Source organism: Macrobrachium rosenbergii, chromosome 15, assembly GCF_040412425.1.
Source record: "Macrobrachium rosenbergii isolate ZJJX-2024 chromosome 15, ASM4041242v1, whole genome shotgun sequence".
Classification (NCBI taxonomy): domain Eukaryota; kingdom Metazoa; phylum Arthropoda; class Malacostraca; order Decapoda; family Palaemonidae; genus Macrobrachium; species Macrobrachium rosenbergii.
Window position 1 is genome coordinate 54,036,798 of NC_089755.1, and position 23,471 is coordinate 54,060,268.

Sequence of the window (23,471 nt, forward strand, 5' to 3'; positions counted from 1 at the left end):
CGTCATCATAGATCATGTAATAATTCCCTCCCACCCCCATTGAAATATGCAATTTGCTTGTAGAAATAGATGCATAGTTTATTGTAATGCCAAAGTAGAGAATTTTGCCTTTTTTTTGTAATCTGTCTAGTACTAAATGGGGGTCATGATTGACCACTTGTAACTAAATGGAGGTCATGATTTGACCACTTGTAACTAAATGGAGGTCATGATTTGACCACTTGTAACTAAATGGAGGTCATGATTTGACCACTTGTAACTAAATGAGGTCATGATTTGACCACTTGTAACTAAATGGAGGTCATGATTTGACCACTTGTAACTAAATGGAGGTCATGATTTGACCACTTGTAACTAAATGGAGGTCGTGATATGACCACTTGCACTAAATGGAGGTCATGATTTGACCACTCGAAGCCGAAAGTGACCCCTAAACAGCTTTTCCACTCCCCCGCCCTTACAGGTTCAGGCATCCCAGAGATTATCGCTCTGCTCAAAGGTGGTAGAACCACGACCGTCAAGTTATAGCTAGACTCGTGACCTCACGAAATATGACACCCTTATTAACTCTTATTATTATTATTATTATTATTGACTCTCAGGTCACAAACACCTATCCCTCGCCATCTAATCTTATTACTATTCCCGCGGTGTGAGATCCGCTTCTTGGAGTGAACCTTTGAACCTTTTTTGAACTCGAGCCTCCGTGGTCCCTTGTGGGAGACTCCTTGTAGCGTCGTGTCCACAACCTTTTCCGGCCTCGTGCATTTGTCTAATTTATTTTCTTTTTTGATGGCTATTAATCTCATTGTGAGGTCACGTCTAGTGCGCACTCGTGGTAATGATGTCATGATGAAGGTTTTAAGGACAAATTTTTCTTCTACCCTTTATTTTTTTGAAGTTTTGCCGTGTGCCTAAGTGTTAGTTAAATGTGACGGGTGGTATCCCTAGGCTTATGCACATCTGCAGTACTGTAATCATTACGAAAGCGTCAAGTTTCATGTCCTTAAGTTTTTCAAATTACAGTAGAAAACTTTCTTTGTTCTGTATTTGTGTCAGATGGCGGGGAATCATAACTCGATTTCCATTGATTTCCTTGAACATAATTCATCATCCCTAGTATTGCAGATTGCATTAACAGGAATACTCTTACCCGTCACTATCATTTTTGGATGTGTCCTCGTAACCGGCATTACGCTATTCGAATCATTTCAATCACGAAATTCAATATTGATTAAATTGATGGAGCAGTTGCCGGAGCCCATAACATAAAAGTGTAGACTTACATAGCTGGAATTAGTGCTTAAATAAAAACATATTTTTGGTTCCTAGTAAGCTGGTCACCAGGATAAGATCAAGGGGTTGATGCAGACGAAATATATTGGTTTATCATTGATTTAAATCTTTACTAAAGCCACAGAATTAACGTTTCAAAGTCACAGAATTAATACTTGCCTTTTGGTATTGGTTCTCTTTGCTTATCTTTTAGTATTGGCTCTCTCGCTTGCTGTGGGGGTGATGCGAAGCGGACGAGGATTTCCTCTTCAAGATCATAAATAAATCTGACACCTAGGCACACTAGCAAGTGGTCTCAGGCAACGGGGCACTACTTTTTTTTTCTCTTCTCTAATCATTGTCACTTCTTCTTTTAAACTGGAACTGTAATAAGAGCGGAAATCACTGGGTAAAGTTTATGGAACTGTCGGTCATATAGACACATCCTTGAATATTTCAGCAGCCTTATATCTCCCCCATTAGTTCACCAGCTCGCAGCTTTAATACGTATGTTCCGATCCCGATACTCCCTCTCCTCCTCCTCCTCCTCCTCCTCCTCCTCCTCTGCCCTTTGTGCTGATAATGAATTAAAAAAAGGTCGCTTTTGTCGGATAATTTGTGCAGACAAGAGTACTGTTTTTCTGTCTTGCTTCTCATTATTTTTTATTTTTCCCTGTGGAATGCACTAACCAGCAAACCAGAATTCTTGACACCAGAGTGACTCGCCAAAGATATTTCATTTTTGTATCTGCTGACTTGATGCTTTTGGCGTGCAAGATGCTTTTTTTTTTACCTTTTAATCATTGTGATAAGTTAGCCGCTAATATGGTGACACTCAAGATATGATGAATTCAAATTGAGCGCTGAGGTCAGCCTAAATGCGGGCGTACACGCCCGCATAAAAGAGAATAAGCACTAGCAGTCTCTCAAACATTCACTACTTCCGAATAGATTAAAAAATGACGAATTCAGAGCTTTCATTTTTTTTCCAATTGGTTTTGTTCATTCTCGAGTAAATGCAGTTGTCAGTCTTACTTGAAAAATCACAGTGTCCACTTTTGAAGACTAGAATTTTAATAACGTGTCATATTGGCTTATGAGTCTTACTTTACTTCTGAAGGCGAGGGTTATATATATACTTTAGTTTATGTCAATTTTTAAGAGCAATAGATATTATTGTTCATAATCAGTATCCATTAGTATCATAGATGAAGTATGGTCAGCTGTCCCGCCCTCGTCACGACTTTACACCAAAAATCTAAACTTCTTTTACCTTTTCTCTCTCTCTACAAAGGTTCTGGTATCCCGGAGATGAAGACCATTTTACGAGGCGTCGTCTTGAAGGAGTACCTGACATTTAAAACGCTGATCGCGAAAGTTATAGGTTTGACAGCGACGCTGGGTTCCGGTTTACCCCTCGGCAAAGAAGTGAGTTTTCAGATTGTATATTTTTTCTTTATTTTTCTTTCCTTTTGTATAAAAAAAATCCGAATAGTAAGTCCCCTATCAGCCCTTTGCCATGCCTTCATATTAAGAACTTTATTATGGATCGCAGTTTGAATGCTGGGAAGAGTATTTATCCTGAACTTTGATTCTACCGGTCGCATTTCCGGGAGATGTAACCGAGTACCGGGTCCTTTCCCTGAAAAAAGGGGGCCGCCATATCTCAAAAACTAACCATAGAATTTTTTTGAAAATAATCTCATATGTTTCCCACACCCCAATTACTTATGAAGGCAGTTACCCAATCTAACCTAACCTAACTTAGGGGCATGGCAAAAAAAAACTGGGTCTGGTGCAATAGTACTAGCATACATTTCAGGAATTTGCCACCTAGGGTTTAAAAGGCCTAGGTCCTGACACACATTCTTTCATAACATACACCCACCAACATTATTTATGTGTGTAAGCAGTAAGAGTAGATGTACCAATGCACATGCTTCCAAACAACACTCAAACCCAATCAGGAAGTCACGCTTGTGCAGCTAGGCCCCTAAACAAAAGCAGTTATACCTAGCGGTGTTATTGTATGTCGGCTGACATTTTGATCAAGGGGTGGAATTGTTAAACAGCCTGAACTTAAGCGAGAATGAAAAGACTCATATTTACTATTGAGTGCTCTCTGTGTAGCCATGTCCCCTAAATTTCACTTATTCTTTATGTGTAATGTGGTGTTTTATAATAATTTTTTCACTTGGAAATGTTTTTTTTTCTGCTTTATGCACTGTGGAAGTCTAACGCACTCCTGTAAACTACCAAAACCATGATGGTCTTATAATCATGCTATTCATCTCCCCAGGGTCCCTTCGTGCATATCGCCAGTATAGTGGCCACTTTGTTGTCGAAGGCGGTGACGTCATTCAAAGGAATATACGAGAATGAATCCCGGAACTCCGAGATGCTTGCCGCTGCCTGTGCTGTGGGTGTTGCTTGCTCGTTTGCTGCACCGATTGGCGGTGAGTTTTGGTCTCCTTGGTTATGATCTGAAAAACAAGGACCTCTACAGGTATTCCTTTTTGGGTCGTCGAGGGGGCCATGTATTAGTCGTCCCATTCTTTTTGTTTTTCTCGTCTCGTTTCTGTTTGTAATCCTTTAATTTTTCCTTTATTTGCATGTCCTTTGCCAGCCTCATTTTTACGCGGATTTAATATGCAACCTCCTCAGAGGTTTTAGATTCCAGTGGTCATTATAGTAAGATAACGTTTGCTTGGGTATGAAAACATGGGCTTTTTAGACTGTTATATTTTTACTTATTGTAACATTGTTTGTGATGATAGAGTATGGCTAGCAGAATTATTATTTTATCCATTCTTTGTCCATAGGACATCTTAGTGTTTACTGCATATTAATTGCAGCCTGTACCAGCAGAATTTACTGTAAGACAAACAAAAAAGTGTTATAATTGCATACCTAAAACATTCCACATTAGCGAAAGCCCATTTTTTTTTAAATACTGTTGGGGACTACCACATATTTTCAAGTTTGCACATTGCTGAGTGTTTCCCAACATTCCTTGCAATTGCATTGCACGGTCTCTGAGCGTTAGGGCCGAGGATGTACTTCGCTGATCAGTTTCTGGCACTTTTGTATGATTTAATTATCTGTACCTTAAATTACAGTTGAAATTACAATTTTCTACTCTCTTCAGGTGTGTTGTTCAGCATAGAGGTAACCAGCGTATACTTTGCGGTTCGGAACTACTGGCGAGGATTTTTTGCTGCTGTTTGCGGTGCCATGATGTTCCGTCTACTAGCTGTGTGGTTCAACGATGAAGGTACGGTATTTTATAGTCTTCTGGGAAAACAAGAAATGTCTTCACCCCTGTATCTCTTTTTCAAACTTAGTAAAGATGGGTGTAGCTTTTCTATGGGTCTCCAACAGCTATCTGGCCATATATGTTTGTTTCCTGATGAAATAAGAAATAAAACTTTCATTTAGGGATAAGGCTTCTTCAAAGGACCTATTGGTGTGTTCTAATTTTCAGCGTGGTAATTGTCATCAAAACTATTCCAGTAATTCCAAGTTACTAATTATGAATGTATCTTGTAGTATTGTAACAAATGTTTGCTCATGTATAACATTATGGATGTTAATGGTAATTTAAACACATAACTGTAGTCTGACTTACATGCTTTGGTAGAGTTTGTACATATATTCTTGTATGGTCACAGGAGCAATGCAACATTTTTATTTTATGTCGTTACTTAGTGCTTGTAAGTACTAGAAGCTTTTTTTTTTTTTCATAGGTCTAATACTAGGATTTTGTAGTTGCAGACATTAGAGTTAATTTGGTGATGAGGTAATATCTGCCTCCTATGCGTACGTAATTAACCTCTTCTAACAGACACTCTGACGCCCCTCTTCGAGACCTCCTACAAAGTGGACATTCCTTTTGATCCTCAAGAGATTGTCGTGTTCTCTCTTATTGGGTAAGAGGCATCCCCTTATCAGTAAGGGTTGTCCCCAAAGGAGTGAAGAAGACCTCAAATTCACATATGCATCCATTTTATCCTTGATGTTCTCCTTTGATTTGACTCGTTATCGAATGCAGCATGAGTCACTAACTTCCAGACTTCCACATGAACATAGTTACAGCAATTTACCAGAAAAAAATTTAAAAATAGTTTGTCAGTTGACAGAAATTGTTCCTCATGACTATTTTTTTTTTTTTGTATTCCCTGCTATGCTGATTTGACTGCATCAGAAGGACTATTATTTTATGGCATATTTTCTTCCCTGGTTGAGGTCTGCTTTTGGGTGTTATTGCAGCATGGTTTTTCACTTAGAGGTTGCAGCTTTATCCAGGGTGTGCAGATTTGGAAAGAAATCAGTGAGTGTTATTTTTCGCACCCCCATATCTTAATGCCTGTTTCTCCAGAAACCCTGACTGCCCTCTTCAAGACTGACTTCAAGGTTGGATATCCATTCGATCCTCAGGAGTTGTTCGTCTTTGCTCTGGTTGGGTAAGGCTTCCATATTCTTGCTTTTATTACAATGTTTCTTTTGTCAGTTACTTTGCCTAAAACTTTAGAGAGTTCCAGCAACATTGAACATTGCTTTTACATAGCACACTGCAGTGTGCTTTTGATGGAGTAAAGATGTTGCTTTGGATGCTATAAGAACACCTATGCTTCTCAGAGTGTATCCTTGCATGATTTATTTTACTGGTTGATGCCCATTTTGAATTTGCTAGCTAGAAGTCCATCTGAGATAAAATGATGCAGTTGATGAAGAGGTGCATTATATTTTTTGATATTGCTGGTTGCTTAAAATTGAATTGGCACAAAACAATAAGAAAAAGTAGCAACTCCAATAAGCCAAAGTCAAATAAATTTGAATTCAGCACATACTGATGGTCAGGGATGAATGAGCCGATTTAAAATGTTTCAGTTGTGAATGGGAAATTTAATCCTCTGTATTAAGCTTTAGAAATTCTTTGTTTTCATCTTTTAAAAAGATTTATTATGAATTAGTAAAGTCATGTTTGTGTCATGTTTAAATTTGCTCTCAACTTCCATCACATGGGCTTGACATAAGCTTCACAAATTTTGTTGGTCCCATCTCTTCTTCAGGAGTAAGTGTACATTTTGGAGTCAGATTATAGCGTTGTTAGTAATGAGCACAGTTGATGGTATGAGTTCAAGATTTTCATGCATTTTTAATAAATTTCATTGGTATTTTCTAACTGACTCATGTTTGAAACATACCTCTATCAGTAAGATATGCTCTTTTTTTTTTTTCATCAAAGTAATTTTTGTGTTCGGTAGACCTTAAGGTAATGCAAGAAGGTTGAGAAACAGAAAAAAGTTCTTTATGTGCAAAGCAATGTCTGTTTTCTAGCTTAAATACACTTGTTTGCTTTGCAGACTTAATGTTGGTTTTTCATGATAATCTGTAATACTGTGTACTGTAGATATCACATTCAGTTTTTGTAAAGTTGTTTCTTATTGTCCTATACAGGCGGTCCCCGGTTTACGACTGGGGTTCCGTTCTTGCGCCGCGTTGTAACCCGAAAATCGTCGTAAACCAGAAAATCGTCGAAAATCGTCAAAAATCATAAGAAAACCTTACTTTTAATGCTCTGGGTGCATTGAAAATGACGTAAACTGCATTATTATTGAGTTTTACATCAAAAAAACCTTCAAATTATGATTACTTATTCTGCCGTTTTGGGGCCAAATTTCTTCCGTTGGATCGGCGACGACGCTCGTAACCCCGAACATGCGTCGTAAGCCGGGAAATAATTTCTGATGAATATATTTGAAAAGCGCCGAACCTCGAACGTCGTAAGCTGGAACCGTCGTAAACCGGGGACTGCCTGTACTGTATAAAGAATTAATGCAAAAATGCTACACCCAGCTACGACTTCCAAGTCATACAGGGTATCATTCCGGTGATTATACAGTATTAACCACATTTGTTCCTGAAAAATATTGGCCTCTGTGTTTGTAAAAGTGTGTATGTGAAGGCATCTTTCTTCCAGACCCAATACTGTAGTTCTTCAAATGACCTGTGGTCTTGATTGTACACTACCCTTTTATTAACTTATTTTTGGGTCAGTTTCACTGTTCAGCTCTGCATCTATCACTGACAGACAGGTGTTAACTGAATTTAAATTGTGTATTCTTGAATGTGTAAGATAACACAAAAATTATGTAATGTATACTTGTATGTCCTTATGGCATAGATATATCTAGGGTTATAGTATAGTTTTATAAGTGCTTTACCATTCATTGCGCAAGTCCTAACCTGAGTTTTACTTTTATGTGTAAATGCCAACAGAGTAATGAGCGGATTTTTGGGCGCACTCTTCGTCTGGGTCCATCGTCAGTATGTTATATTCATGCGTAAAAACAAGAAGATGAAGGCATTTCTTCAAAAGAGGTATGTATTTTAACAGATGCTGATTTGCGTTCGTCAATTTGAAATCATTTTAGAAAGACAAAGATCCCTTAGTTGACAAATGATTAGTAATACTTAGCCAGTAACTAGCATTGATTAATTATTTCATTCTTTCTGTATATTGTTCAAAACAAAGATTTTTGCCACTTTGGATGGCTACGACTTGATGCATGAGTCCTGTTTAACATTACTCAGAGTTTCAGGCCACACTCTCCCCTTCAGTTACTTTTTAAGATATTTTGGGTGAATAGGTTATTGTTCATAGTCTGGGGAGATGCCAGAAAATGAGCTCATTGGCAATGCTTGCATGCCTATCAGATTTATTACTTTTTGGTTATATATAATTTATTAGACTGTACGGTTACCTACTTGGGCAGTTGTTCAAAGTTTTCATAGGTTTATGTTACCGCTTTATCTCGTGTGCAATTCTATAAGTTATGTAACTAACCTGTAAAGGCAACAAGGCAGATATTTGAGCTGATTTTCCTGTGTATAGATTATAGCTGCTTAGTTAGTAGCAATAAATGTACCAGTTGTAATGTTAATCATTTTTCCCTAACCATCATTACTAATTTCTCAATACTAACTTGACACCTCATAGCATTTTTCTCCATATTTTATTCTTGCCAGTTCAGTTTCTAGATCTGAACCCGAACTGTTAACAGGGTTTTGCCAAGAATCTTATTATATGAAATATGTTGGACATAACTGTGTGGAGTTTTTGATACTTTGAACTTATAATAATGTGTGGGAAGAATCCTCATCTAACTCTTATTTTCAAGTAATTAGTTAGTAGTATTCTGACTAGAATCTATATAAGGTTTCTATTCCTTCCAAAAAAACTGAATATGACTTAATTGTCAGGAGTAACATTGTACTTCTCTGATAAATTGTGAAGTTTCTGTTTATGAAAAATGTTTTTGACGTGTGTGTATGTGGGGTTTTGTTTGGTTATGATACATTATCTAAAATATTTATGCTATAGTTACAGAACAGATAATGTTGTACATAATTATGGATGTTTTCCTGATAGAGAGGGAACATTTAGAACATTTACATGAAAATGCTTATTGTAGGTCGAAAAGCCCTTAATATTACAGACATTGACATCAAAGTCCAAAGAATAAGGTTGCTACATCATGCTGTTGAAATAAAACCTGCAAAGCTGCCGCCCGACATTATTTGATTGTAGGTAAAGGGTATGATTCTCAGCACTTCCTTTCATCCCTGAATAAAAAAAAAGTCATGAGCATTCATTATTTTTCTTGCAGTTCTAATCAGTAATTATTGTTCTTTTTTTCGATCTCTAAATTGTTGGCAGAATTGCTTAAGCGGTCTATATTCTTTATCCAGTAACTGTTGTTATGATAAAGAATATCATCACCACAATATTTTTATGCTTGAAGTTTCTTTCAGTGTGGCCCATTTTTTTTCACCTGTGTCCCTTGGGTTAGAGCATTCTCCTCACAGTGTTGCCACCCACAGTCCTTAGCAAGTCCTTGATTTGACACTGCTCAGTACCACAGATCTTTCATTCCCTTGACTTGAACACTGGTATTCACAAGATACCTTTACCTTAATTCATGTCACAGTAGTTCCTTAATGTGTAATGATTTGTCTTTATTTACATTTTTTTTTTCATCTATTTATTAGTTCACCTTTCTGGCTTTCTCTTTTCATATGTGAGCTTTTGATTAACTTATTTATAATATCATACCTGTTGATCTTGGTCAGTGTAGTCATAGCCTTCAGAGATACTGTACTTCTTTCTTTTAAGAAAATTTAAAGAGTCCATATCTCAGAAGAGTATGTGTTAATTATGGAAGTGTGCCTTCCTTTAGGTGTACTTGGCTACTTAGCACTGAGTCTGTGACTTATAGTAAACTCTGCAAGGTGTGCCTTCCTTTAGGTGTACTTGGCTACTTAGCACTGAGTTTGTGACTTATAGTAAACTCTGCAACCAATAAGTTTCATTGACGTTACGTTTACAGCATTAGTTATTAGAATCTGCTAGTGACCTCATGAGCCTGGCTGTAGCCGGAATTATGGTGCAGCACTTAAATATCATCGTAATTATTGCTTTCTGTCTGCTGTGTGCCATCCTTATTCTTTAGATTTTTAGTGAAACTTGTAACAGTTATGATGTAGCTAAAGTGTTGTAAGGTTCTAGAAGGGAATCCTTAAGATTTTGCTAAAGTATGGTAGGGCCCTTGAAGGATATTCATGAAAGAGCTTCCAAATCTCTTCAGGAGTCTGTTATGGTTTCCACTCTAAAATATAAGGGTTAAATGACTGAAATAAGTTTAAAGGTTTTATCTTTAATTATAAGATCTTTAATTGCTAATTATTCCAAAGAAAAATAGTAATTTGTATATTGACTTCATTTGTTACACTTGAGAGAATTTGTCATGGAGTTGGGCACGTACCGTACTGCCGTTTTGATTTCATGAAACCTGTTGGTAGAGGAACAGTGTCCTCTGGGCCCTTTCCTCCATATAATGGGATGTTTGCCCTGGAGAATAGAATACTTTTAATCTTTCAAGAGTGACTTTTGACTAATTGTGCAACATGCATAGGTAAAATAAGAGGGATGTAAAAATTTAGCAAGAGTTATTTCTTGGTTTGTACTCTCCAAAATTGATAATCTTTTCTTAGTTAACTTTCTGTTATTAGACCAGGATGACCCAGTCTTTCTTAGGCCAGTGTAATAAAAGTTAAATGCTGTATAAACACTAAACACATTGAATGAGTTGAGAATTTTTTATTGGAATCATCAGTAATAAAAATATACGTTTCACAAAATTAAACATTTCTTAATCAAACTTTACAATTTTATTTTTCAGCAGGTTATCATACAGTGTACCAGTTATTATGTAATTAGAATCATATGAACTATTTCTACACCTAAACACTTACAGGAGTATTTTGAAAATATCTCATTTCATTGTAAATGACAAAATTACCTTGTCTTGATAATTTCGATGTTAGGAAGTTATCTCTGCTCTTCTGTACAAATGATATACGGTATTAGAAAATGGTCCTGTGGTGCTACTCTATTACTAATTAGTGGAATAATAGGTGTAAATTTCTTATTCTTATAGTGTACTATTCCTCACTAATTTGGAAATTTTACACTTTACCTTCCTGTTCCATTCAGCTTTCCAGATTTACGTGTAAGAATTCCATTTCCCTGTGCGAGCTCTTGGATAGTGCGATTTGGTTAGGCTTCCACAGTAGCTGCATGATTTTCAGTTATAATCTCAAGAAATTGCATGACGGTTGCTTTAGCATATTCCATCTCCCCTCCTTCGCCTATTTGTTTTAGTTTTTGTTTTCAGTCAGTATTCTTTGGCACATTTACCGTAATGTTGCTTTCAAGCTGATTCCTTTTTCATAATTATTCTGTGCAGTCCTTCAGACTTAGTGTTGATGGTTCCTTATGCATACATGGTCTTTTGATTTTATGAATGCCATACAATATTGCCCTGACTCATACATAGCATGGCTCCAATATTTTCAGTTGATTGCCAGCTTTGTTTTTCGGAGAGACCGTATCATTTTTTTCAGTCTTCCATTCTTTCCATGTCTCCCTCTGTAGTCCTCTTCTTTTTAAGGATTGTACTTACCCAGTGTTTTATACTGCTCTGAGGTGTTTTGTTCTTAACTTGAAAGTTTACTTAAATTTTCTTGCACTTTAATTCTCTGTCATTGCTGTTTTTTTGAAGTTGGACTTTATACTTATGAAACTTGAGACGTAATCTAATTTTGTTTCTGTGATTATTGGGTTTTCCATGAGATCCTTTTAATTTTGGAATGCATTGCATAAGTGTCTGTTCTCATACCTTAGATAGAATGTTACACTGTACTTGAAGTTAGTGTCCAGTCATTAGTTTTTACTTAAAAATGTACACCATATCCTTTGTTTCTTGGATGCTGCTTGCAAAGTGTGAATAATTCTGAGACCATCATCATTACTGCTTGCTCTCATTCGTAGAGTAGAACTCCCTTTATTAGGCTACCTAGATAATCTTTGAAAGAACAAGTTTATACATGAGATTGTAATCAGCTGAATGCACTGTCAATGTTTTAGTCTATATCTCTCTTCTTTATTTGGATTACAAATAAGTTTGTAACTCTCTCATCAGGTTTTCTGAACTCTGCCTTCAGTCTTTATGTCTTTTTAGCTAAAATACCTTGGAAGGTGTTAACTTATTCATAGATGAGCTTTTCATCTTGCTTCATTTCATAGGGCCATGTGAGCTTGTGTGTCCGTACACGTATATGTGTGCACGTGTGTTCAAAGGAAAGGGGACTGAGGTCAGATGACAATTGTAAAAAGGTTTTTTTATTGAAGTTGTACTATACAGCTCATCCGAAATGAATAAGTCAGAAAATTATTGCTTTTTGCTTTTGACTAATAATATATAGTTTAGTTTTTGTTTAACTCTAGCTTTAGACGACTTTCAGAAATCTGAAACCATGAAAACGTAAGATCTTGAATGTTAAGTACCAGGCACATTGAGACTTGAATGAGTAGTTTGATATTAAGAAATGGTTTTTACGAGTAGGTGTTTTTAGAGTAGGCTGTGATGCCACAGCAACTGAGATCATCAAGTTTCAGTTATTAGGCACTATAAGAGGCTTAGTGTTTTGTGCAGTTATCCATGAAACATACATTGTTTATACAGTTAGACGCTTTCATTGTCCTGTAAAGCAGTGAGTCATTTCTCAAGGCTAACTTGTGTTTCCAGAGGGGCCACCAAGTATGGGAGCAGAAGCTTTGAGTGGATAGGAACCCATTTCATTACACAAAGCAATAAACCACGCCCAAAGTGGTTGAGGACCTGCAAGGGGTGGCAATAGCTGCTCTTGCTAAGAATTAAATGCCACTCTTCCCCTTATAATATGTTGGATAAACTCCATTCATGAAGTTGCAGGGGCTCTGTGAAATAGGTGTATGATGAATGTAGATACTGGATATTCCCTATAAAACTAACAGAGGGGAAAGGGTATTAATCTCAGAAGTAAAATGCAAAATATTGTGGTAATAATAAAGGCATAAGTAATATACATAAATGAGTAGGTGAGATGGAATAGAGAAACAAAGGTAACTACTATTTTGGACTGGTAGACTAAAAGGCATAAATTATTGAGTAAACAAATAAATCAAGGAAAACTGCAAAAGTTTATACAAAATTCCCTTGCAAAATGAAGGAAGATATTACTGTATAATAGAATGTGCACAGGTGTAAAATAAGTGGCGATAATCCTGGGAAGCACAGCAGCCCAACTGCCTTTGATCAAGCTATGAGGAGGAATGACACATTGCCTTTTGGGACAGTGGAGCAATATCTGGTCATTCTAACTGGAACGTTTCTTTCAAGATCTATCAGATTGGTGTGGCTTGGAGTTGTCTGCATTATTAATAGGCTCATAAGGACAGAATTGTTGCTACTGGCCTTTGCTTGGATAAGTAGGGTACATGTACAGTAACTGGACATGAATTAAATATGGCTGCTGATGTGACGACAACAGAATCAGTTTTTCAGAAGTTGTACGCTGTTTGTATTCCTATCATATCCCTGTTGTATTTGAGCAAAATTGACCTGTATACAGAACACTTTCACGAAAATGATGATACAGTATCAGCAAAGCCTATTCAGAGGTTATCTTAAACAGTAGGAAACAAATGCACAATTAAACCTAGTTTTGATGAAATCCATTGTGATTCCAATGTTTGAAAAAGATAAGAAATTAAAATATTTATAATGATGACTGTTTCATTTTACATTTATGACAGCAAATGACTGCATTTAGTCCCCTTTCTAATGCTGTACTAGTAAATCTAAAGGAATAATAGTGCTGTGTTGGAATATGTTGGGTTCATGTCCAATTGTGTATTTTCTTTAGGCCTAATTTGTGAGTACTTTAAATTAAGAGAAATTTTCTAATTTTGTGGCATAGTTGTTGCATCTTGTGTGTACTTATGAACAGTATTAAGGTTAGTTCATGGTATACCTTGAAGAAAAATGATAGTGGTAAGTCAGAAAGTAGTAAGAGTATTGATTAGTTACTTATGTTGATTTATATGGGTACTCTGTGTTTTTGCAATAAAAGAAGTTTTTATACAAACCCCTTCATTATAAAATAGCCATTAACTTTGCGGGATGCATTCAGTTTCACAAAGCATGAAAATTCCAAAAAGAATGGTTCCACCACACATGCTCAGCCAACATGGTATTGCTCAACATATCTACTGATGTTCTTCATTCTACTATGCAAATCTCCATCTGAGAGACAGGAAAAGGGAGGAGGGTGCCAGAGTTGATGATGAATTGAAAGGAATGCAAAAATGGATAATTAATTAAACAAACACAGAAAGCTGCCAAACCTGTTTTAAAACACCAAACACTGCAAAATTGAAATTTTGAAAATTAGCATTTAGATTTAAAATGTCATTGTATTTATAAGGTAGTCTGTGCTTATCGGCAGCATTGGTTAATGCATTTTGGTTTTATGACGCTTGGCTAGAGACATCGTTAACCAGATTTTTGGCGACGTTAAGCAATTTTTGGTGTCGGCAAGCAGTTTATCGGTGTCGGAAAGCGGTTATCGGCATCGTTAAGCAGTTAATGGGGCTGTTAAGCAGTTTATTGGCGCTTACAACGTCGTAAATGCCATTTATTACCATAATTATTGTCATGTTTGGGCTATCGATATTTTTGGTTATTGCGCTCAGCCGGGAACAGAAACACCGTCGTTAACTGGGGACTGCCTTACATTTAAAGTTTTAAACACATACACATAGATGTAAGAAAACATGGCAAAGCATAACACGCAATGGCATGAATAAAGCAAGGGAAATAATGTTGGCTGGAGTTATACTTGAAGCAGGAAAAATTGTAAAATGTAACAGGCAAACAGGATTGCATATGGTAAGCAAATAAGTTGTTGTCATACAGAAACTCAGGCATGGTAACTGATGCAATACTGTACATCAGGCCCATCTCATAAGCTTGTATTGCCAGAAAAGTCACTAATAAGAACATCAGCCATAACACAGTGGACTGTTTGTGGACACAAACAAGCAAAAGAGATGTACATAATCAGTAACTGCATAATAAGAAGTGCCTCTCGCAGAAACAAGCTGGAGACAAGACATGCTGAAATAACCTTGAGAGAAAGGCAGCACATAAGTACTCAAAGGAGGTGCACAGTAGGAGGAGGAGGAATAGTGATGGGTATGTTGAGTAATGGGGGATTGTTTTATTACTCAAATTTCTTTTTATAGTTTTAAAAAATTAAAAAAATATCTGTAAGTCTTAACAATCATTTTTGTCAGTTTATAGATTTATAGAAATATTAAGCCACATGTGACATTTTAGTATTAAATGTAGATAGTTGTGAACTGTTCTTTTTAGGAAGTTTTTGCTTAATGCACCTAGATGCATCCCACACAGTTAAAGGCTATTTCATGATAAATGGTGTGTGATAACAGATGTTAATTTGTTTAGTGTGAAAAATGTTCTTTAATGTTAAGTACTATAGTGATTATCGAACTTGTTTCTGTTTTAGGGATTAATAGGGACTGTGCGTAACCAATAGTATATGAAAAGTTTATGTACTGTTATCAGTGTTTGAGGAAATGAATGTTATCATCACTTTGATAACTGTAGATGCATGTCATATGTATTGCCAAGTTTAAATTATAAGAGCTTGATATAATGTTAGTGATTTATTTTGGGTAATTTATAGTCATGTGAATGAATTCTGTTATATATTTGTAGTGTTTTTCATGCTCCACAATGGGCTTGAAAAACACTCGCATAAGGTTTATATCATGAACTTATCTTGTATGTATGTCAGAACCTGCATGACATTTCCTGTTCCTATTTTTATCCCATAACAGCCGTCTGTTGTATCCCCTTGTTATCATGCTTTTGCTCTCAACCCTGACTTTTCCTCCCGGCTTTGGGCAATTCATGGCTGGAGGAATGACCAACCATCACCAAGTAAGTTTTAGGCTTTATGTATAACTTCTAGGTAAGCTTGAATGTCGAACATGGTTTGTTTAGCACTGGCAACAGCAATGACCTTTTGAAATATTCATTTTAGAGTAAACTTTGTTTTTATATGCCAATGAAATTTGTTTTTCATAGTTTTCAAAATTAAGTTATCAGGGAGTCTGAACAACCTTTTTTGTTAATTTATACATATAAAAATATTTTGAAAAGTTTTAGTATTAAATTCAGATAGCTGTGAATTTGGTGTACCTCACATTGCATTCTGGTGTTCACAGTGTGATAGTTCATTGCTGTTGCGCTTTGCTTTGAATAATTTTTTTAAGTTTTGTGAAATATAAACCATTGATTGATTTGAATATTTAAATACCACTGAAATTAATGCAAAATTTTTGACAAGGAGCATATGATTTTATGTTAAATTTGCTGAAGGTTTTTTCCGGAAGAGGTATGCCATGCCCCAGTAAGTATATTTTGCAATCCTCATTGCAGGAATATGAAAAAGAATTTTAAGCTTCATGAATAGTAGTGGTCAGTTTAAGCTGACTTGGGGAAGAACTCATTACATCAGCCTAGGTTGTGAAGTTCTTTCTTGTTCCAACTTTTAACAACAAAAAATAGTAGATTTTAGTCACCTTTGTGCTTTCTGTTTTGTGCAGAAGGCATTTTAAGATACGCCTCAGCTAACAGCCATCACATAGATATTAGCCAAACCTCTGCTCCCTGAAATTGGGGCACATCTTATAATGTGCCATAGCACAGTTTATGCTAGCAGTTACGTTGGGTTAATCACTGGTTATGCCATACCGTTGCTAAATAAAAGTTTTACATCAGAATTAACTCATATTTAGCAAGTATAATTTTATAACTAAGAACTCGCTGTTTTATGTACCAAAAATTATTGTATTGTCACATAATTGCATTTGAATAAATGTTTTATAGTTTTTAGATTTTAACATTCACTGTTAAATGTTGAAATACAGTCTGCCAATCATATACAGTAAACATTATACAGTATATTTGTTCTTTCATGTCAGTATGTGATAGTCTTTCATGCATTGTTCATGTGGAGTTTAGGTGTTATTACAGTACTCAGTACATTGTCACCTTGTTAATGGTGTATTGTACAGTATATGCATTGTGGAAATACTGTAGCCTACCGTACTTATATGTGTGAACTATTTTTGTTTTCTAAACATGCTTTTAGCAGTCTCCAATATTCAGGATCAAGAAAGATCCTCTGTTTTCCAAGGTAAGGTATGTTTTATAACCAAACTGATGAATGATGTATTGCATGTATGTTTATTCTCATTTGAATGTTTCAGAGAGCAGCAAATGTATCCCTTGCTCAATATTATATTTCATTAGAAGTACATTGGCATGAATTTTCCATTGTCTAATGAAAATCACTGTAGGTCTTCCGAAACTGTCATTTGAGACCATGCAGACTTCTACTATTCCTTTGCACCTGCAGAGATTGTTACACACTTATTGTTGGCATTTTTACCACATCAGGAGCAGTATGATGTATTTTTGTTTTTTCTTTACTCTTTGTGCTAAGTTGTGTTCATAGCATTATTAGCTACTCCCATCGGCCTTTCCTTGCGTTTCATTTTCTACAACCACAACCTTTCCTCTAGAAGCTCTATTCAGGAAAGGATCTTTTAGGTAATTGTCTTTTTATCTGTCAGCCGATTCGCATATCCAGTCTTGACGACGCTCATCCTGCTCACTATCCAGTTTCCTGGTGCCTTGGGGCAGTTTATAGCAGCCCATCTGTCAACCCATCACCAGGTAGGTCGTCTCTAAAGTACAATTTTAAAACGACCACACCCATACAAGTGCGCCAAAGACTTTTTTGATAGGCGTCCTATTTTTGAAAGGATTCCTGGTCCTTCTTTTGAATCCTAAGCAAGCCACCTTACATGGGCACTCTGCCCCATGTTTTTCTTTCTCTGCCTGCAGCCGGTTGTTGTTCCCTCTGCTGTTAACAGTGGTCATCATGTCCATTACGTTCCCGGATGGTATGGGCCAGTTCCTTGTTGCTCACCTGACCACACATCACCAAGTAAGCTTTGTCCAACAACCCTACCCTTTACTTCCCACAACTTATTCTTGTACTCTCCAGTAGCAGTATTAAGATGCTAGTATTTTTCCCTTTTAGGTTATTGTGCTCTCAGCATTTTTACATGGCATGTATATCATGGAACTCGCAGAAAGTTCATCTTCGACATTATCTTCCTTGTAGCATTCTGCTCTAAACATTGTAAATTATTATTAGCGGTGTAATAGGATATCAAATTATGACTTATGCTAGGTAGAAAAGAGCATGATTTTTATAGTACAATAATGATGAATTGAATTAATATTAGTGGCATTGTTTTTTGAGGCAGGAAATGGTCATAGTATGTAATCATTCGACATTTCCTCTTTGATATGGAGTGATGAGGCATTGTGATATTTGTTTGTGATTGAAAGAGGTCAAAGTAGTTTTTTTAAAAGTACCATAGTGGGAAGAGTTTAGAAGAAATATACAGAATATAAAATGGATTCTCTGAGTCGAGAGGAATAGATTCTGGTTGTAGCTGCATAGGACTAGATAGTTGTAATGATACAAAAGGAGAGGGAAGAGAACGGGAACATATTTATTTAGGAATCCTGTGTTGCAAAGTAATTGCATGGTAAAATGAGGAAATAAGAAACTAGTCAAAACAATTGATGGCTAAAAGCATATTTGAAGAGCAGAATGCAGTATCGTGTAGGTACAGTATGTAACATGATGACTAATGTACTCAAGGAAAAAATGAAAGAGAAAAGAGGAAGGAAATGAAAATTTAGTAATTCATTTGAGCAAATGCTTTAGAGAGCAAAATTGTGCAAAAGGAAAGTAAGAAGTGTAATGTTTATGAGAAAATGCAGTGTAGAATTAGAAAATTGCAAATATAAAGATTTGATTCAGCAAGAATTCAGTACTTCAGTTTTCAGTTGTAAATTTAAAAAGAAATGTAGAGAACAGTATGATAAGCAATTTACCATGCAGAGACTTTTTGCTAAGAAATCAAGTGTTTTGAAGGTTTCTATAAAGCCCAGTACCATGTCAAAAGGGAGGCTTGTTTGTATGCAAGAGTGGAATTAGTCCTTGATAATTTGAAAATGCATATAAAAATGACGGTTCAGGATTTTAGAAGCAGCAATTGAATGGTTAAAGAATGGAAGGGCACCTGAAGTTAAGGGGATTACAAATGAGATGCCACAGTATAAAAGTGAGGGTGTTCTGCAGTGATTGACTAAGATATGTAAGATTTGTGTGAATCAAGGAAAGGATGTTAAGGAATGGCTGAGGTGAATAATTATTGATCTTATGTGAAAAAGCATTGTTTAGACCAGTTAACAATTTGGGATACAGGAATGAGGCATATTTAGTTTCTCATTGCTTTCCTTACTGTCAAACATATCAGCCAAGGATTGTCTTGTCTTTCGGACAGTGTGTGACAGAGCTTATCTAGTTTAGGCAAAGTAGGAACTGTTGAGTGTACACCAAAAAGTTCATAATGTTCGATAGTTGCACCAGAAAGGTTTCCTTTACAGTCAAATTGCATTGATTTTCTGCTGGAACATAAACTCTCTGAACCACATTTCATATTTGGATATAATTATCCCAAGTTTAAATAAATCTTTTCCTTTTCCAAAGATAATAGCCAATCTGTTTCCTCAAGGAAACATGTCTGCTATCATCATTCAATAAGAATTTGTCTTTAATAAAGTAATAATTCCACAAATGGGAAGGAATTCATCAATTTGCAATGTTGACAAAACTATGATTTAAGGGAACAATTGCATTGTTTAATGAAAAATATTGAAGTTGCTTTAGAAATGAGAGTTTTCATTAGGTGCCAGATATCAGGTTATGTAAAAAAAAAATTTACGCGAACTTTATTTTCTTAATAACATACCGTAGCCTAACATTACATTAGGATCCTATACTTTTATTAGCTTACATACCATTCCAGCTGAGAGTTTGCTTACCCCTTGGAGACTATTTCCTTGTGGCAAAAGTGTGAACCGAAATACCAAAGGAGTACATTTTTGGTACAGCATGACCTTCAGCCTCTGTGAGAAACAAACCATACCTTTCCCAAAGAGTGTTGTATATCTCAGTACCTTTTCGCCCTTCTGTAAAACAAAACATTTTACGTCCTGCAGCAAGGCATGATCCATTCTAGGTGGGGTGGATAGCTTAGTAACTTCATTCTAGAGGGAGAACATTATATTGGTGCCATAGAATTGGCCTTAGAGATCACGTCAGTAGAAGAATCACTTTCGCTTCATTCGTAATTCTTTGTTTTTGAGAGGTATCTATAAATAAGTATCTTAATCTCAGTGTTTTCCCATTAGAAGATTGCTGATAGTGCACTAAAAACTTATTATTTTGGTGTCTCCTTCCATTTACTCTAGAAAATACATATCAGAAGCTGGAAAGAAAATAATAAAGTAAATGCCAAAGAAGAATTAGAGACTTGTGCGTTACTTCTCTTGGTATTATACACTCATGTAAATAAAAGTATGGTCTTTTATAGCAAAAGTTTTACCATTTGGAAGATGACTTCTTTTTCAAGGTGCATTAATATTTCCACATGCAAATACAGTAGGCAATATTTTGTAAATTTTTTATGGCATTAATGAATTTCACATCAGGCTTGCACGTAGTCTTTTCATTGGCATGAGTAATTACTGTCTGAAAAATGGGATTCAGAGCTAGAAACCTCATCGCTGTCATTGATGTTCATTCTTAAATTTAACAGGTTTTTCATTGTTTTAATGCAACTGTGAAAGAATAATCTGAAAGGGCTTAATCTTCATTGTTCTTTCTTGCTTATTCTTTTGCCATTTCAGTAGACTTCATAATACTTGATGAATAATGAATGAAGCTTGGTGCCTGTGTTCATACTATTCAGAGAAATTTTTATCATTTTTTATGTATAAATTCAACATAACAGTGTGACTGTCTTTCATCATCTCTTTGTGAAATATTTCAGGTAGTGGATTTGTTTAGCAATGTCACTTGGACCAAGGAAGAACTTTCAGTCCAAGAATTTGAGATTGTAGAGAACTGGAGAACGCCTTGGACTGGAGTTTTTGTTAACCTCATTGTCTACATAACTTTTACGGTAGGTGGCTAACGTAATGGATGACTCCACAAAGCAGTTATTTTGCATGTTCGCTTTATTTTCTTAAGATTAGCTCTGTGAAGTATTGATAATTCAACTTATGCCAAACTTTACATCATTACTGAGAGCCTCATTCATATTGTGTGCTGTTTACAATTACTTAAAAGTATTTTCAGGGAAGTTTTGTTGATACTTTCAAAATAGGAATTTTTAGGGGCTCATATTATTTTTGTTATTTAATATATGGTGTGTTAGCATTGAATTTTCCTCAGAATGGGTGTAAGGCTATGGCCATCAACCATTATTTTTTTAGATACAAACTTTTATTTCCCTGCTGCAAAACCTTTTCTGCCAAAATACAAGCGTTAGTTCATAGCAGTTTACCATTTAGAATATCAAGAGCTTGACTGTAGAGATAAACAAATACAAGATGAGCCCTGACAAGTACTGAATCATGTAAAATATACTTTTGGTAAATGAAAAAAATGTTGTGAACTTCTGATTAGGGAAGATGAATTTTTTAAAAGTAAAAAGTTTATGCAGATTCCAAGATTTTGGATCACTATACAAAGCTTTTGTGTAGTGCTCAGTAGTAGAGTACAGTATTTGTTTTTTACGATCAATACATGAATTGAAAAGTCCCTAATATAGTTTTATAGTATAAATACATACTTTAGCTATTAATTTAACATCGTTTCAGTTTTGTGCCACCGTCGTTGCCAGTACCTTGCCAGTTCCATCAGGTATCTTCATTCCAGTTTTCAAAATGGGAGCTGCACTTGGCAGATTTATGGGAGAGGCAATGGCATGCACATTCCCTAATGGCTTACGCTATGGAGGTCATAACCATATCATAATACCTGGTATGAATACACTTTCTTTTGTTCTCACTATTTTTTCCAAGACCACAAGTCATTAGTTTGGTGGTAATCATAATGCCATCAAAGTCTGATCATTTGTTTTTTTCTTGTGCAGCCCTAGAGAGTTTGTAAAAATTTATCCATTACAATTAGGTCTAATGCTGCCCCCAGATTGAAAACAGAACCCAGGGAATACAAAGGTATCAGTTTTAATTCTAATAGAATGGAAGTCACCTGTAGGGCAGTGTTTTTCAAATGAAAAATATGTTCGACTTCATGTGTAATCAGTTACTGTTGAACAAATTGGTAGACCCCACAATGTCATTTAAAGAAGGTCATTCCCTCCTTAACTGGTCTTAAATGGAGACACATCTCTGGTTTTCTCTTATTGCAAACATTCATTCATTTTTATCTTTCTCATTTAATTGTTTAGGAGGATACTCAATCGTAGGAGCTGCTGCATTAGCTGGTGCTGTTACACACACTATATCGACTTCTGTTATAGTGTTTGAACTTACTGGACAGATCACACACATCCTTCCAGTGATGGTAAGATTGTCTTTTATTTAATGCTTATGTATTTCTAGAGGTTTTCTATTTACTAGTTCCTTGCTCTTGGCAGTAGAAGGAATTATGTACAGCAAAGAGCTTTTGTGGTAGTTGTACAAGTAAAGAAAAGAAAATTATGTAAATATTGAAATCTAGAAATAATAAATGATTGTGATTTATCATACAATTTCCAGTCAGTATTAATGTGACTTGTGATATGATAATATACACTGAACCCTTGTGGGGTTGTGGAGTATATTAGAGTAAAGACCTGAAAGTCCTGTAACCAAGAATGTCTCCCTGGCTCTGTTGTCATTTTTTTTAATTTAATTTTTTTTTATATATGTAAAAGATAACATGCATATTAAGCAGGGATATGCACTTTTTTTCCAGCTGTACTGAAGTTCATCTTGAACCAGATTTATGGAGGAGTACCTGTTGACATGCATGATTCAGTCATGTTTTAAGTTATTGATTGATTTATTTCTTTCCTCTTAATTTCTCTTTATAGTATGGATACCTTTCAGGCTTTTTTTAGTAATACATTTGAACAGGTACTCAGTTTTCCACATTCCTCTCTCCAACTTCCTCTCTTTTTATCTTCATATCTCAAAAGTTAATACTGTTCAGGCCATCATTTCTGATGATATAGCTTATTAAAAATGTATGGGAAGGAAGAAAATGTTTACTAATACTGTACAGTGAAATCTTTGCTCATATTAGTCCAGTTTATAATGTTTTGTATTAATTCTTCTTTTACATAATAAGTTTTTATATTATTGCATATTTTCATATTAGTTTATACGTTTGTTTACATGAATGTCCTTGTGTACTTTTTGATTGCCAGGGGGTATGTTTGCATGATCAAGGTTTGGGCTTAATCTGTCATACTTTCCTCAGATTGCTGTTCTCATCGCCAATGCCATTGCTCAATTGCTTCAGCCATCGGTTTATGATTCCATTATTCAAATTAAGAAGCTTCCTTACCTACCTGACATCCTTACTGCGACTTCCGGGGCATATAATATTTACGTAGAAGATTTTATGGTTAGAGATGTCAAATATATATGGTATGGCATCACCTACAGACAGTTGAAAAACATTCTAAAAGAACATAAGAAGATTCGATCATTACCTCTTGTTGACTCTCCAGGTAAGTTAGATACCCATTAAAGTTCTACCGTTTTAAGATATTG

General features: G+C 35.7%; 1 protein-coding gene across 19 annotated transcripts in view; it reads left to right on the top strand.

The window, feature by feature from the left end:
• The window catches only part of LOC136846746 (chloride channel protein 2-like), a 169,825-nt gene that overhangs the window by 121,950 nt on the left and 24,404 nt on the right, over nt 1-23,471 (top strand). For 8 of the 19 annotated variants that reach the window (XM_067117936.1, XM_067117933.1, XM_067117935.1 and 5 more), the window contains 10 exons: nt 2,570-2,703; nt 3,575-3,731; nt 4,424-4,549; nt 5,654-5,738; nt 7,558-7,659; nt 15,587-15,689; nt 20,735-20,866; nt 21,567-21,729; nt 22,160-22,275; nt 23,176-23,428. In XM_067117936.1, coding sequence (XP_066974037.1) covers nt 2,570-2,703; nt 3,575-3,731; nt 4,424-4,549; nt 5,654-5,738; nt 7,558-7,659; nt 15,587-15,689; nt 20,735-20,866; nt 21,567-21,729; nt 22,160-22,275; nt 23,176-23,428 — 1,371 coding nt within the window. Of the gene's footprint in view, nt 1-463; nt 500-2,569; nt 2,704-3,574; nt 3,732-4,423; nt 4,550-5,119; nt 5,205-5,653; nt 5,739-7,557; nt 7,660-15,586; nt 15,690-17,389; nt 17,493-17,663; nt 17,767-20,734; nt 20,867-21,566; nt 21,730-22,159; nt 22,276-23,175; nt 23,429-23,471 lie in introns of all 19 variants that reach the window. The other 11 variants (XM_067117929.1, XM_067117934.1, XM_067117931.1 and 8 more) reach the window with 6 other exon arrangements.